Genomic DNA, 17,090 nt, shown 5'->3' with positions numbered 1-17,090 from the left:
TACAAGTAGCGTCATCTGTGTATTAGCATACAAACTTTTCCGCGCACCTAATAATATAATTTTTTTTCAGACCGGGTATACAATTCTTTGGTGAGATGCGAATTGATTCCCAAAGAAAAAGAATCCGGAAATATCAAGACCTTTCTCAGTGTGCACGATGCTGTGCAATATACAACCTTCCTGCTTGGTTCAGAAGAATTCTGCATTTCAAGAATCACTTAAGAAAAGACGAAAATGTAGAAGTTAATGTGGATGTCCTCAAACTTTTTCAAAGTGAAATTATGATTGCTATGTGATATGTAAATAAAAAAGTCGACTAAGGTTAGGTTTACGCCTTTACGTGAATTTGTATTATGCTGTTTTGAGATGTGAAAATTCAGTATTTATTTTTTAATACAAAATTGGTCTCATTGATCAGGAATGTATTTGTTTATCTAGTTGATATGAACATTATTATCTCCTAAGATGAGAGGATCTACACAAAGCTGGTTGATGGATGAAAAGAGTATATTATATCAAATAAAAAAATGTCAATAAATATACAGGGTGTTAATCAAGTTGGTACCATAAATTCAACAGACGATTCTTTAGGAAATTTTAAGATGAAATGTTCATATAAACATGGATCCGCAAATCCTTCGTTCTCAAGATACACGGTGTTGAAATAAAAATAAAAAAAAGTTATTCGTAAATATCTCAAATATCCTTTATCTAATTTTGTTATGATTTGGCAATGGTATTTATAACATTAAGGAGCTAATTTAGCCCGAACGTGATTCAATTTTTCAAGTCCAGTGGCGTCTCGATCGGGATTTGAGCGAATACTTTTTACTTAAAAATGTACGCCACTGACTTTTATGCAATTTTGATTATTTCTTTGGATTAGGAGATTAGAAATACAATTTTTTGTCTCTTGAATTTTTTTCGTATCTTGCTTAGTATTTAAGAATAAAAAGTCGACCTAATTGCATGTCCCTGGACCTCACAATAGGAGGAATTGAATGTTTCCTTTTGGAAATATTATTTTTACAATGTTTCATTACTGATTATGTAACAGTAGCAACAAATATTAAATAACATTAACATCTAGACTAACGAATTGCACTAAATTAAGTGTTGGAAATGGCCTCCTTCGGCTTCAATACAACCGTCTAGCCGCCGCATCATTGAATTTCGCACTCTTCTGAAAATACCTGTTATATTTTTTATTATGTCACATGAATTAATGATTTTATTCCGTAAATCCTCCACCGTAAATAAAATTCGCTTCAATTTTCTCTTCCAATGGACGGGAATTAACCATTTTAGAGATGGTTGACGTGGTATCTTTCTACTAATGAAACCAAAAAGTGAATAAGAATCTAACTGAACGAAGATGTTCATTGTCGTACTGACATTTTTGTCGTTTTCATAAACAAATAATAACCACCTTTAAAGTTTCATTTGTCAATTTCACTTCAAAACAAAGGATTCATGCATTAATTTCATTTTCCCAGATTCCAATTTTTTGAGTTGTCCCGTTCACAAAATGAAAGAGAGGGAAATTATACATGCACTGTATGTGATATTGAGAACGATTCACATTATGTATGCATAAGAACGCTTCCCAGTCATTTCCAGCTTAGACTTCGAAATATTACCTGAAGATGTCTGCCGCAGTAGCAGACGGAACGTTTGGTATTACTGGCACACCAGAATTATGTGTTCTTTTCAATCTGTTCGTCAATTGACAGCCTGAATCTGTATGACAGAAGAAGGAATTGAAATACTGTTTCCAATGGAGGCTTTTTGTTATTAGTTTCAGTTGAAGTTGATTCAGTTCTCAGTTTGAGTCCACAACAGATTTTAAACAGAAACAGACAGATATTTTGTATCATTCCTATATTGATTGCCGTGTTGAAAAAACTGCTGGCTATCTACATCATCATACTTTTTATTTCTCATACTGTCTCACGCAATAATTCCTTATTTCAAGCTAGCAATAGTCATCGAATATATCGTAGAACGAACATGTGCTTTGATGATCCACGGGTTCCGTGACATCGATTAACTGGGATGCTTTCCAACAACTCATGGGTGGTAGAAATACTCCCTCAGAACATGATTCCGGAGAAATGAAATATCTGTATTCTTCATCACCTGAAACAAAATCTTGATAATGTTTATTTTTGTTATTGATGATGTTTTATTCGAAAAATTAATTCAACTATCAATAAAATGAAATCAGTCAGTTTCATTGCCATCTTCTTATATCAAATTATGGAAAAAAATATTTTGAATGTGGTATTTTTCTGGAAAAAAATGGCAAAAGTCACCAATATTTGAAAATGTTGCTTGAAAATTATAGGCGAATTTCTGTTTCACCGGTATTTTCAAAAATATTAGAGAGAATCATAAGTTGTTCTTATTGAGTAGTCAGTATGGATTTTGGAAAACTGGAAATACAGTATTGGCTGCTTTGGAAATCATTAAGGTTATTCAACAGAATACGGTTAATGAAAAAATTGCTGCTGAGTTTAGACTCATGCAACTTGTATAACAGATTTTGTCGGTGAGTATGACGAAATTTTGGCTCTTTCTATGTGATTCTTCACTTTCATATTTTCTCTTTTTGATGCTAGTGATTTTTGGCCCTTAGTTAGCTGGAGTTGGCTGGGAAGATTTTCAGAGGGAACTATTGTTGAACCACGATTTGTTATTTCTTCGAAACGATACCTAAAGACGTAAATCATGTGTTTCTCCTACCTATGAGGGTGTTATCTATAACTTTGAGATCAACAATGATTTTTTTTCTCCAGTTGATTTCGTCCAACAACGACGTCGTATAAACATGATGGCCCCAATAACTCAATAATATTATGGAGATATTCTCAAGGGATACTCAAATAATCGAGAAACATGGAGGGTCGAGAACTATACCGCTCGATATTTCGAAGGCTTGTGACCGTGTGTTGCATGTTATGGCTTGGATTATTTTTGTGTATGGCCCTTCAGCTTCCTGAAATGACGTTTCCTGCAAATGGTCGTCGACAAATATCTCTCGAATACTTTTATCATCAATGCTGGTGTTCCCCAGGGATCTATATTTTCTTCAACCTTCTTTCCTTCTTATTGAAAAAAACAAAAACCCAGGTATCGGTTTTCTCCAAAAAGATATAATAATGTCAGGTCGGACAATTCCACTTTCTGCTTCAATAAGTTTGTTGGGGGTTAAAATCAACAGCAATATGTCTTGGCACACTCGTGTCGCTGGAATTGCAAAGGCTGCTTTTCGAAATTTTGGAACACTGTTCCGAACCAGACAACTGTACACAACTCAGCAACTTTTGATACTTTATAGAGCTCAGATCAGGCCTTCTCTGGAATATTGTTCTCATGTATGGAGCTCCGCCCCTTAAGCTATTAGATTCCATCCAAAAAAGAGCCATCCGCTTAGTGGGAGACGCGAACATCACTTGCAACCTTGATAGTCACCGCTTCTACAGCGCCTTAAGGAGTTTCCTGTAGTGCTTGTGTTTTGTCCTTAAAAAAATTAGGAATTGATTAGGTGCTCCACATCTCATGAACCACATGTTACTCCTAACCCGCTACATCTTGTTACCCAACTTCAATTCAATGTGGTGCAATCAAAAGAATTAGTACTGAGTCTGAGTTCTTCGCATTTTGTCTGTTCAAAAATCTGTTTTACCGTTAACCAGCTATCGCACCCCCTACGAATGACAACTCTCAAAAGTCGACACTTGTGCGAGCTAAAGACTAACGAGGTCTTACTTTTTAACGTGTAAATCCTAGCACGGTTAGTGGACGATAGGAAGTGTAAATCGATCGTCCGGCCTCGCGGTTTACACAGCAGTCGACTGAGTTTGTGAAGCAAAGCACCCACGTCAACCCGACCGGCTACCATCCCATCGATTGTACGCACAAAGATTAATTTAATAGAGACACATGATTCACCATTTTTGATAAATTGCAATGCACACAAGTGAGAATGATAGTACTCCTGATTCAGAAAATTACAGAACAATAACCTAAGAATATTTCATTCGCCTATTTTTAACGAATCTCCAAAAATGCATTGTTGATTCCATGATTGAAACATGGATTGGTTTCAAAACAATTAGGTTTGAATGGAAAATGGAAAACGGAAAGCTATTATTGACTTTGTACAGAACGAATTCGGATAGAAAAATTAGGTTGAAGTTGTTTCGTGATCTGAAGCACAGTTTGAAGAGGCAGATTCTGCCTCTGTGAATGAAAACCCATACATTTCTAAAAATACATTGAGAATGGGTCTTGAGATATTCGGAATACAAAAAAAGGAAGTTGTTTTTTTTTCTTTGAGAAAACAAACAAAATATTTCACTGGGTGGGAATGAAAAATCAAATATACATTGTGCCCAAGATAAGAATGAACAACATGGGGATATCGGAAACGGTAAGTGATACGGGGTCGATTGAGTTAGAGAAAAGTAGTGCATTTATATGCCTAATGATATACTATTTAGAAAGTTTCAATATTCCGAGTAGTTTCGAAAACAACCGAAATTTGGGAATTTCGTTTTAATGTTTTCCTAGCTTTATTTGCGAAGGAACTGTAAAACAAATAGCACTTTGTCATGGCCACTTTTTAAGGACTACACGATAATGTAAGCAGAATTTTTCTGCGACGTTTCGTCTTTTAGAAAACATCAAAACATCATCAACTTTGTATTTTTAAAATGGCTGAAACTAAAGTACACCCTGTATGCGACTCAATTTTTCATTGTGAATACAGCAACGTATCATATAATATGGTTCCATAACCATTCCTTGCGCAAAATTAAAAGTGATTACTTAACCTGCTTTTCTTCAATTTTAGATAGTATGCGCTGGAAAAATGTCATATTTTGATATACGAAGTAAATTAAATTACTCATAACAAATTTCAACTTACCACTTGCTGGAATTTTTGCGTTGTTGAATACAAAGATGAGTCGCAATATCAGATTTGCTGAGATGGGTTCTGCATCCTTCAACAATATTTTTCCGAATAAGTTAACTCAAGTTTTTAATTCGTTTGTGAGACAAGGGTACTTGTGCTTAAAAAATAATTCAATTATAACACTTGTTATAGGTTTCTGTTTATTTCCTATGATACATATTAGCTCCTTGTTTACATTACAGTTACATTTTATAAACTAAACTTTTGTATTGCGACTCATCTTTCTATTCAACAACGAAAAATCCCGGCAATTGGCAAGTTAAAATTTATCATGAATGAGACTTCATGTATATTATGTATATTTACTTCATGTATAAAAATATGCCATTTTTCTAGCGCGTACTATCTAAAATTGAAGAAAATTAGGTTAAATAATCACTTTTCATTTTGCGCGAGAAATGGTTATGAAATCATATTGTGTGTTACGTTGCTGTATTTATAATGAAATATAGAGTCGTATACAGGGTTTACTTCAGTTTCGGCCCATATAAAAATCTGTTAATAAAATCTGTTTGAATCTGGATCTGATTCATGAAAACATTCATGTATAGTTTAAAAGTAATAAGATTGATCTGTTACTGACATCGATACAATCATTATAATCGAAGTGGCTAAGAATTGGAAGGAATAAATAAATTTTCACCTAGGTCAGGTAGTTCACGAGCCATGTCCACCCAAGGATTCCATAAATTCAAGTTTGGTAGGTTGCGTCTTCGTAACTTCGTCACTTTCCCGAAATCCCCGTCTTTAACGTATATGGTTGTCGAAGAGTTCAAGTATAATCTGTCTACAGGATTGGATATAGTGATTTCACTTCTGTCTTCATTGTAATATTTTTTTTTCTTGTCGAGTCTGTCTCGGAATTGGCAACCTTTCAACCCGATTATTCTGCATTTGGAAATGTCCGATATTTTCATCAGAAATCGTAGCATGAAGTCAAAGTAGAATGGTAAATAATTGCTTCTGTTTTCCACGTGGAACTCTATGAAAAGAGTTTCTTTTCCTAGGGTAACTCTATTCATTAGCTTGAACTGAAAATATACAACAAATGTATTGTAAAATTACCCAAATCAAAATGATTGATGCATTTTTGAATACCTGAAATCAGAAAATTGTGATAATTCAGAATTAGAACTTCTAAAGTTGATTGAGATCCCCACTATTGAATTTGGGACCTTTTATTAAGTCATCTATACTAGTTCAGTAACGTATTTTCGGCTCACATGCCTATCCGGATCTTGACCAATGAAAAATTGTACTGTAATATTACCGCATCTACCGTTTCCATAATACAGTTCAGTTATCGATACTCATTCCGAAGTCTACTCATGCAGTGAGATACTATATGAAGATGAATTGTTTGCGAATCATTCATTACTTCTCGCTCTCTCTCTACCTCTCAACGAAATTGGAGAAAATTATGATTCTCCACTGAGAGCAGAGAATTTAGAAAAAACAAGTATCAAAATTGTCTCCTTTTTTGAAAGTTTTTTCTACAGCCTGTTAACGTAAGCAGTATTAGGCAGTGTTGAAAAAAAATGAATGAAATTCAGAGACGGCCTAGCTTGACCGATGTTTTTTAAGATATAAGAGTTTATTTTTTTTTCTCCAAGAGGTGGGAGTTACAATGATGTTATGGTACGTTAAAAAAATTACCTCTAAGTGAAAATTGATGGAATGAAACATTCCATCTACAAGAAATCATTTTAGTATCGTTCAATTTTCATTCTGTATAATATGAAAATTCAATTCCATCCTAACCTTCACAGCTGCGATAAAATGGATCATTTCATTTTTTACCATGATTTTCGCCACGAAATTATCAATGTTTTTCATGAGAAAAAAATAATTATTTATTGTAAATAATGTACTTCCATTCTAAAACATTGAATTCAGTGGAAGTAGAATTTTCCACAACATCATATGAATTGAGTAGTAGATCCGTGTTCAAGAATACCATTTTCTCATGAAACATCATCGAAGATATTGGGCAGAGAATATTCGTTGTAAGGTGCTTGACAATTTTTCATGGTGAATATCATTAGTTCAATCTCTAATATGATATAACATGATTTCACATCCAAGAAAGAATCAATAAAATTGAAATGGAAAGCTGATATTAGGCAAAAAAACCTGAAAAGAAAAAAAATCTCTTTAAAGTTTGTTTTTTCGTTAACTAGCTGTCGCACCCCTACGAACGAGAATTCTTAGAAGTCTAATCTCCTGCGAGCTAAGGAATAACGAGGTTTTACCTTTTAACGTGTGATTCTTAACACGGGTTGGACGATAGCAAGTGAAAATCGATCAGACTAGGGCTTGAACCACCGACCAACATGGCCGTCAATTCGAGTGAGTGAACAGAGCACCTACGTCGAACGGCCTGTCTACCGACCGACCGAATTAAAATAAAATAAAATACAAGCAACAATTGAACCATTGAAAAAATGAAAATTGAAAGATTCAAAGTCAAATTTCTTCACGTTGTTTCGATTGTTAGTATACACAGTTATCTTCGGATGATGACTGGACTTATTCCTCCGAGAGATGACTATTTATAGGCCATTCGAGTGCTTTCACCAATCCTCTCTTTTCTTTTTCCGCTCCACCAGTTCAGCCAGAGTTGATAGTTTGGCGGGAGTTGACCGTTTTCTGCTTCATTATGGGTTTTCATATGTTGCGTATCTATACGCTAGCTTGGCTGAATGCGTTTTTTGACTGCAATTATGCGTCTTCTTTGAATTTCTTCCTAAACCAGTGCTCCTTCCTGTGGATCATCTCAGCTTGGGACCACTTGATGTTATGTTAATGAGTCTAAACATGCTCTGCTATTCCAGATTCGCTGATTTCTTTTCATTGTTTGTGTTTTCTGTGCTCGGCAATGGGGACTTTCAATGGCCTCTTAATTCCACCGATATAGGGTTTTCCGTACTCGCAGGATATCCGGTGAATGCAATTCTCATATTCGCAGTCCGCGAATATGTATCCGCGAAGTATCTTTTCGAAAATGGTTCCAAAGCCGAAACGTCGAACAACTGAAAACACAACACCCGGTTCAGCCCGGACTTCAGAAGATAACCAAAGGTGGTTTATCTTTTCTTGCAGCGGCCTAATTGTAAGATGTAAAATTGTTATAACAATGAAATATTGAAGGGACAGTTAAATAAAGATATAAACACTTTCAAATAGAGTAATTCTTCAGAGAAAACATAAGCGACGAAAATGTTGTATTTTCAGTTGATTGATCTGAAAAAATAAGAAACTACAAGTCAGTGGCGTACTTTTTTTCCCAATATTGTTGGCTGTGGTGTCCACTGAAACTCCACTGGACCTAACAATTTCAATTCAGTTAGGGTTGAATGAGCGCCCTATTACTTCAAATAACTGTAGCAAATTTCAAATAAAGTGATGAAAGGATGTTCATGATATTTTATAAATACGGTTTTTTTTAAAGTGCATTAATGAAACGAAGCAATTCCGGATATATGTTCAAGAAAACTTTTTTATTGGAACGACCTAAGGGATCACCCTCTGAAGTTTCGTGCCGTAGTTAGGAAACATTTTGTATGTGAGTGTCTTGAAGGTACCAGTATATTCTATGTAAGGTTATACTTTGAAACGTTTTTTTTAAAGATGTGATGAATAACATTCGAGTTGAAGTTCTCATTCTTTGAAATACGTTTTATCAAATTCAATTCCTTATTGAAATTCTCTGTGGTCATTGGTATGTTGATGAGTCTGTCGATCATATTGTGGTAATCTGCCAATTTATGTTGGTGGGGTAATTAGAATAGTTGTCTGTATGGATTGGTCTATGGTAACTTGTTAAATCATGTTATGAAAGGAGTTGATGTATTCAAAAAATTCCTCTAACGCGAAACGCGTTCGTGAAAATTGTATAATATTTATCATGTATTTTGATGAGTTGTTAATTGTACGATATTCGTTTCTTCTACATTGAATATGAGTGCAATGTTGTTTGTTTTTATGAGAAATCAGAGTTGTATCAGCAGCGTATATTGTCAATTTGATATCGGTAAAGATGGTTAATAATACGACAATGTATCAGATGGACAGCACCGGCCCAAGGACCAAACCTTGCGGTACTCTTGTAAATGATTCAGCGCCGAATGACTTTATATTACAAGCAATTATTTTTCAGTTTTCCAAGACAGAGAATCCATCCATTTCAAAGCAACTACCCTCATTCAATAATTATATCATTTATGGGAATGAAACTTGTTGGCTTTCTACTACTCCATCTTGAAAAAAAAAGTGGGAATCTTCCAGAGAAAGAAAGGAAGTAATCAATGTTTTTTCTTTCGTGTAATTCAATGTTTATATGAAAGTAGCTGTTTCAGGAGAGCTTTCTTCAGGTTTGTGTCTGAAATTTACTTCTTTGCATGATCTACACATCCATGTATAGAGTTACTCATTTTCAAATTGATTACTTCCTCCCTTTCCACATTTTTTTGTATCAAGATGGAGTAGTAGAAAGCCATAAACTTTCTTTCCCAAAAATTAATCACTCCTAAAAATATAACCCCTTCAATACAAATATATATCATTTATTGAATAGAACTGACCGATACTTGATGAAAATCCATATTAAAACACGAATCAATACAGTGTAATGTATGATTCTCACTATGAAAGGGTTTTACAAAAACCGCGACACGTGTTCCGCTATACAATAGCTTCCTCAAGCATGAACTGTTCATGTTAAACTGTTTATAAAAGGGTTTCACAAAAACCGCGACACGTGTTTCGCTATACAAGCATATATCATGCTCAAACTTGCTTGCTCAAGCATATATCATTTACATATGCGTTTGCTATAATTCACGCAAATGAAATACCCATAGGTGTTTCACCATTGCCCAGATAATTCATCAGATTTCCATTCTGAAAATCATGTTGACAACTGAAGATAATATTTTGTTCATTGAAAAATTTGTTCATTACCTGATAATTCCATAGAGATTCTGTATAAGCATCGCTTTCCAATACGAATTCCGCATAAACGTCTTCTTTTCTGTTATATGTTGGACCAGTTTTTATTTTCCAAGTGAGATCTCTAGCAAAGCCATGTCGTCTTCCGAATTCCCATGTTCCTAACTTAGGAAAAGCTACACCAATTCCACCACGAATTTCACCTATATGAAAGTGATATCCTTGTAGGATACTCAATATGAATTATATCACGACATTTTCATTAAGAATGTATTTTGTGAGATATGAACTATTCAAAGATTGGTACACACGGAAATCAAATTTCAGGGGCATGTTATGCTTATATATGAACAATGTCAATGACATTGACATTCCTGTATTATTCAATATTGTTTGATGTTGATTTTTTGGAAAGTAGGTACACAGTTTTTTTTTATTCACGTATATTTGATTTCTGAATTACTATCCAGAAACATCTTCCTCCCAACTATGTAATTACATGCTGCTTTTGCAGCATGTAATTACATAATTGATCAATAAATAATATGAATTTCATTAAATAAAAAATAAAAGTTTGAATCGAGCCATTAACTCAGTGCATTTGAGGCGTACAACTATTTGCTGATTATTTACGAATATTCACAATGTTATCTGTCGAAATTTGTTGACATTTTCCGAGAATGATCTGATGTGTATGCACGCATGTGATTGAGGGGGAAGTAGTGGTATTAGAATATATTCTATTTGCCATAGAAATGGAATTTGAAATGTGTCTGAGGGTCAAATTTTATGAAAAATTTACTGGTGAAAACCGCATAATGATATCTATCATCGTTTCTCAGTTTCCTGTCAACAATTTCTTGTTTCTATAAAAAAATTTGAAAGCACTTTTCACGTAGAATTCAATAGTATGAAAAACTAATTTTCTAAATTGAGATATCGATAGTCATTGATAGAGAACTATTTTTTAATGAGATACCCTGTATGTTACAGCATATTTCAATAGAGCTTAAAATTAGCTTTCCTAAAATGTAGTACCTACACTTGATGTTATGCTTTGAAATACAAAGTTTTTAGGTTTTTTCATGTAAACTTTCAAATGTGTGGAATGTGATAGTCTATTTTATACAAACCGGAAAATGCAGAAGCAGCAAGAAATTTGTATCATGAGAGGTATCCAAAGAGAAAATAACCTTTCAAAATTATATGAATCAAAAAGTTTTGTGAAGGAATCCAAGCACTCCCATGAACTCAATTGGTCAGTTCTTTGGGATGTGGGAAAAGTCAAATCCCAGAAAAGATCGAAGGTTACTGATGAGTGTCCACAGTGTGTTCTTTATCGTGGATTTCAATTGACCAACGATATTATCTACAATCTTTGAGTTATTCACACTCAAATATTTCAGCCGTGACTCTCGTGCTTTTTCGTTGTCGCTCAATTTATTGTCAATCTCTGTTGAGATCAGTTTAGGTTTCTCATCAATTCTATTAACGTAATCATGTAAACCTTCTGAAAGATAACGAAGGAACTCCTAGGTATCTTGATGCGCATTACCCATGAGTCGAGGGGCAAAACTCTGAATCTAACTTTTCAAGGAGACTGATGTGTTCACAATTCTATCACACAATTCTATCGTGGTCTTCTGACCACGATAACTTTTGCGAACGCTTTGATTAAAGCACCCTCCATACTAGAAATAATAGTATTGATATCTCTCATGTATTCATTCTTTTTTAAATATTCCAGTAACCATCTCTTGTTTGATAAACGTTGGATCAGACTGTCCATGAAACAGGTGTTGCCAATATTTTTCACCCGTTGAGCCCGAGAGTTTTGACTGTAGATTTGTTGTATCTGTTGGTGATACTGCTGTTTTCTTCCAAATAATCACGGATGGGATGATACTCCCCATTATTGGACCTGCGGCATGAGAAATTTGGAAGTTAAACTGCTTGAAACTGGATTGGATAGATTTATGGTAGATTTTTCGAGTTTGTGAGACAATGATAATTCGAGAACTTGTTCAATTCGGTGGTTTTGGGAGTTATTGATTCGAAACAAGACGAATACTGTCGTATTTTCTCTTGATGATAATGATTCTAGTATTTAAGTGAAGTCAATTCAACACAAGAAATGTTCGAAATACTTGGACTTGTACCTGGATTTTCAGTTAAGAGGTGAATTTTCATTTTTCACAAAAATAATAATTTATCCATCAATTTCTATTTTGTTTCCTTCAAAGTAGTACCCCTCAGGTACTACTTTGACACATTCGTGTCGGCATTTTTTTCAATTCTCGAAGCAGTTCTGATATGCACATTTTGGTACCTCTCAGCGATTCGGTTTTTATCTCCTCAATTGTTGCAAAACGTCGTCGTTTCATGGGTCACTATAATCTTGGGAACAGAAGAGAATCGCAAGGGTCCAAATCTGGAGAATACGGTGGCTGAAGCATGATTACGGTATTGATTTTGGCTAAAAAATTACGAACAAGCAACTACGAGTGAGCATGTGCATGATTGTGATGCAGAAGCCATGTATTGTTTTTCCGCAATACTGGACGTTTTCTTCATACTGCTTCTCGAAAGCGATGAATAACTTCAAGATAATACTCTTTATTGACCGTAAGACCATATCATAAGAACTACTCAGGAACTAAGCCATGATTATCGATGAAAAGAGTGGCGTGCTTCTTTGGTATTGGCTCTACTGGGATCTTCCATTGGAACGATTGGACTTTGGTTTCGATGTCGTAACCATATACCCATGATTCGTAACCACTTTTAGGCAAATCTGGATCGCAGTTGTCATCATTTAACAATTCCTGAGCGATGCTTATGTAATTTAGTACTTTTTAAACAATCCCCGTCACAGGCGTCATGTCCGAAATGTCTGAAAAAATTGCATGGTATGAGCCAACCGATATGCCGACATCCTCAGAATCTTTTGTGATAGTGATTCGATGATTCTCCATAATAATTTTCTTCACTTTCTCAACAATTTAATTGGTTGTTGATGTGCTGGGGCGTCCAAGACGAGCGTCGTCATTCACACCTTCTGAACCTTCTGCCACTATCAACATTTCAATTGTTTCTGAGTAGTCAATTCTATTATTTACAAAAAATTTGAAACAAATTCTTTGATCCATTTTCTCGATAGCAGAAAATCGCCGAACATGCAGAGCATTTCTTATTTTTATGCCTCCCACCGAAACTCTAAACATGCTAAATAGCTGTAACTGTGAACGTATGTTGGAGACGAGTGTATCAACATAAAATAATAAAAAAATCGCCAACTGAATATACGTAGCCTGCGAAATTTGAAAATTCACCTTTTTTCTTAACAGTTCACAAATTGAATTGTTAAGGTATATTTCAGCTTCATTACTTTTTGATTTCTGTGATAGAAGACAGTTTCCTTCTTCGAAAGAAGCAAATCCTGATTTTTAATGAGCTCAGTTCAGCATCTGCATGCGATGATTCATACATATAATATCCGATAAATTTCCTTTATTTGTTTTCATAACGTGTTGGAAACATGGGTCAGGATTTTCGGTTTCTGCTTCTAGGTGTGTTGAAATGTTCGACGAAGTTCAATTCAACATCAGTAAATGAAAAAGTACAAGAATACTCAATACTTTGATGCCGGATTTCAGTCACAGTATCGAAAATTTTGATGGAGAATTGTTAAGGCAACCCGCAATGGATTGGCTTTCCAGTTTGAAACATGCGGCGGTTTTACATACTTGGCCTCAGGAGTTTACAAACTGCGAAAATTCATATGGTTGGTACTGCAAAAAAATGGTATATAGAAAGAGCTTCTGAAATAAAAACTTTCGAAGATTTCGATATTATATTTCAGAAAACTTTTGATTTCGAAATGATTAAAGATGAGATGTGGGAAAAGACGAAAAAGGGATACCAAGGTAGGAATGAATCGGTTTATTCTTATTACCAAGATAAAGTCACTCTTTGTCAAGCGCTTGATTATAATCATGACGAAACCAAAGAACAAGTTATTATAACAACTTGTCCTTTGTTTTGTATAACAAAAATATTGTTTTTGGTTTGCTTGCCATAAAAACGATAGATAATGATGAATTGTTACATGAAATTATTGGATTTGGAAAAATTATTAATAAAGCAAATTATTTCAAAAGTCAATATCACGATCGGAATTTTAAACGGACTTGTCAGCAAGAGAGATTATATAGTAAAGGAGGTAATTGGAACAACAATAAAAATTTAGATGATATAAATGATTGTTTCAAAAATAAAGTGATTTCCATTGCGGAAATAACGAGGAGACTAGAAGAGAAAGTCAGGGAGAACGTTTCGATTCTAGAGTAATTTGTTTTCGTTGCAAAGAGAAAGGTCATATAACGAAGTATTGTACCAAGAGTACAATCAATGTGGGAAAAGTTCCAATATTGCTGAAGGACAAAATAACGATATTGACAATTTGCGAGCCCAATCTTTAGTGTGTGGACCATTTAACGATGCTGATCCAGTTCAGAAATTCCTCAGACAAGTCAGAATCAATGATCTGTTCGTTATTTCAGCTTTTGTTGATCCTGAAAGTGCAGTATGCACAATAAAAGAAACGGTAGTGATATCCAATTGTTTGAAATGTTCAGACACTCATCAGTGCTTGTATGGTTTTGGAGGGCAGAGCACTGTGAGTAAACATCTGACCAAACAAAATCTTGAAAAATATGGTCGAAGTACAAAAAGAGGTCGAGGCTCTTGTAATACCTGACAGCGCTCAATCTATGGATTTAGTGATTAGCCGAACATTTACTGAACTACCAGGAATAGCTTGTGTTAGAATTTGTATGTTGGATATAAAAATGAAGACCTGAAAATAAGAAAACTGCAATATGTGTCCGAAAAGATGTCAGTTTTAAAAGAAATAGAGTGAATTTCGTCGAAGTCTTAATTGGTGAGGAAGTATCACATTTATCAATGATAACTGTCTGCGACATACACCTGAAAATAAAACTCAATGCCTAAATAACAAAAAAAACAATATCTATGATATATCTCTCAAAGTTTGACATTGCTCTCCAAAACCTCTACCAATATGGTGAGCCAAAAAAATTATTCAATTACAACAAACGTAGGTACCCTTTTTACAAAAACTGATAGAAAAATATTTCTTATGCCTCATAATTTTTGTGGATAAATTATTGTTAAGCAAACGAAACTGCGACTCTTTAAATATTGTCCTCTACATCTTGAATTTGCTGATTTCAGCTAGTTCGACATACTTGCCAAATATGAATGAGAGTAAGATTATACTCACTCAGATAAAATAAGGAAGATTTTCGACTGACAAAAATTTGTTCTTTGTTGTTGATCCTCCAGGATGTTACGACAGCTCCATGTAAGTTAACAGCACATGTTGTATAGTCCCCCCTATCAAGAATAACTACTTCATTCTCCTTCATTTACCATACAAATACTCTGAAATCCACTTCCATTGAACAAAAACAGTAGTAAAAAATATAATGAAAAATAAAGATTAAAAATGACACCGTATGATAATATGTCATGCAGTGACAGCTTGCGCTGTCTCACGATCTGTTAGTCCAGTCAAAATATGCGAAAAAATGCTTAGCTTATAATGATTCTCATGAAGCGAAAAATTGGTACATGTCCTATATACACTGTTTCATTGGTTCGGACTTCCATTGTGTAATATAATATAAATTGATTTGAAATCCCTGAAAAAAAATTAAAAAGATTAACCGAAAATAATGATTTTATTAAACAAAAAACTGAAATTACAAAGGAACAACATACAAGCAACAACCAAAAAAAATTAAAAATTGAAATAATAATAAAAACTGAAAATCAAAAAAATATTATTAATAAAAAGTGAAGATTAAAAATTAAAAGATTTCAAACCAAGTTACGTCACGACGTTTCGATTGTTAGTATCCACAATCGTTTTCGGGTGATAACTGGACTTATTCCGAGGTCTGATTATTTATAGGTCATTCGAGTGCTTTCAGCTATCCTCTCTTCCCTAACTCCGCTTCATTGGTTTTAGCGGGAGATGACCGTTTGACGGGAGTTAGTCGTTTTTCACTTGATTAGAAGTTTCCATATGTTACGTATCTCTACGCTAGCTTGATCAAATGTGTTGTTGGACACCATATACGCTGCTTCTCTGAATTTCCTGGTAAACCAATGTTCCTCTTTGTGCATGATTTCAGCTTGAGCCCTCTTGATGTTATATTGATGAGTCCAAACATGCTCTGCTATTCTGGATTTGCTGGTTTCTCCTCGCTGTGTGTGTTTCTTGTGCTTAGCAATGCGAACTTTCAATTACCTCTTTGTTTCACCGATGTATGATTCTCCGCACTCGCAGGGTACCCGGTAAATGCAATTCTTGGAATCGCAGTCCGCATTTGGTGGCCTGGTTTTCGTGAGGCTGCTACAGTTCCCAGATCTGAAGTAGGTCCTGATGTTATACTTGGCCCAATCCTTCTTATCCTTTGTGATAATCCTCTGATGTAGGAAAGTAAAAGTACTCGTTGTGGCGGCTTCTCTTCCTCGTGGAGCTCTTGCTGTCTTCTAGCTGAAGCCTGTTTTATCATCAATCTGGAGTAACCATTCCGTTGAAGGTCATTTTTGATGATGCCTAGTTTCTTTTCGAGACCTTCCTTTGTATTACAGACCCCAAAAGCACGGTCTAGTAGAGTCTTGATGACATCTTTCTTAGTCGATTGACGGTGGTTGAAAGTTATAGTTGTGTGAAAGTTATAGGCCAAGCAATTGTCTAGAAAAATTGTTCATATACTTTTTTCCTGAATATCATCTTCAATGAGATATCGTCATTTCAAACATCAAAAATAGGCGGCTCCTGAATAATCCTTCAATCACATCATAATAGTTGATAATGAGAAAGTATGTATGATAGATAATTTTTTTAAATTTTGATTTCAATTGAAACATTTGAGAATGGAGGTGAGGTGAGTTAATAACAGTTCCCTCAAGCGAACAAATTTATCAGAAAATACTCACAAGTCTTGTTTTATTTTAATACTAGCGATGCGCCCTGGCTTCGCATGGGTGCAATTCTGATAGTAAAGATGAATTCATGGAGAAACAGTGATGAGAACATAATTTTGTTTTTTGCACGCGCCTTTTT

At 34.7% G+C, this 17,090-nt stretch overlaps 2 protein-coding genes across 6 annotated transcripts in view; one reads left to right on the top strand and one right to left on the bottom strand.

The window, feature by feature from the left end:
• LOC111508264 (prestin) overlaps positions 1-421 on the top strand; it is a 73,713-nt gene extending 73,292 nt beyond the window's left edge. For all 4 annotated transcript variants that reach the window (XM_074180881.1, XM_023163703.2, XM_023163704.2 and 1 more), the window contains exon 14: positions 71-421. In XM_074180881.1, coding sequence (XP_074036982.1) covers positions 71-222 — 152 coding nt within the window. In that variant the 3' untranslated portion in view covers positions 223-421. The remainder of the gene's footprint in view (positions 1-70) is intronic.
• A 1,443-nt stretch (positions 422-1,864) lies between these two features.
• Positions 1,865-15,496, bottom strand: LOC111508263 (uncharacterized). 2 transcript variants are annotated; one of them, XM_074180882.1, is made up of 4 exons: positions 15,237-15,496; positions 9,944-10,152; positions 5,625-6,012; positions 1,865-2,139 (listed from the first exon to the last, which is right to left on the bottom strand). In XM_074180882.1, exons 1-4 carry the CDS (start codon positions 15,379-15,381, stop codon positions 1,976-1,978), a joined length of 906 nt encoding a protein of 301 aa, XP_074036983.1. In that variant the 5' UTR covers positions 15,382-15,496; the 3' UTR covers positions 1,865-1,975. The 2 variants fall into 2 exon arrangements, with proteins under 2 accessions (XP_074036983.1, XP_023019469.1); XM_023163701.2 differs by having other exon boundaries at positions 9,944-10,134; positions 15,237-15,495.
• Positions 15,497-17,090: the final 1,594 nt, after the last annotated feature.

The sequence above is a fragment of the Leptinotarsa decemlineata genome, unplaced genomic scaffold (assembly GCF_025532065.1).
Source record: "Leptinotarsa decemlineata unplaced genomic scaffold, Ldec_3_MD MMD2_tig00026307_RagTag_RagTag, whole genome shotgun sequence".
Taxonomy (NCBI): Eukaryota; Metazoa; Arthropoda; class Insecta; order Coleoptera; family Chrysomelidae; genus Leptinotarsa; species Leptinotarsa decemlineata.
Note: the sequence above shows the minus strand (reverse complement) of the source record. Positions and strands in the feature narration are given on the sequence as shown.

Excerpts from the sequence above, each read along its gene's own strand:
- LOC111508263 (XM_074180882.1), bottom strand. The coding sequence starts at position 15,381 with ATGAAGGAGAATGAAGTAGTTATTCTTGATAGGGGGGACTATACAACA. Across the intron at positions 10,153-15,236 it reads ATCTTCCTTATTTTATCTGA|GATATCACTTTCATATAGGT; the intron begins GTGAGTATAATC and ends GTATCCTACAAG. Across the intron at positions 2,140-5,624 it reads TCGTGAACTACCTGACCTAG|GTGATGAAGAATACAGATAT; the intron begins GTGAAAATTTAT and ends ATTTTGTTTCAG.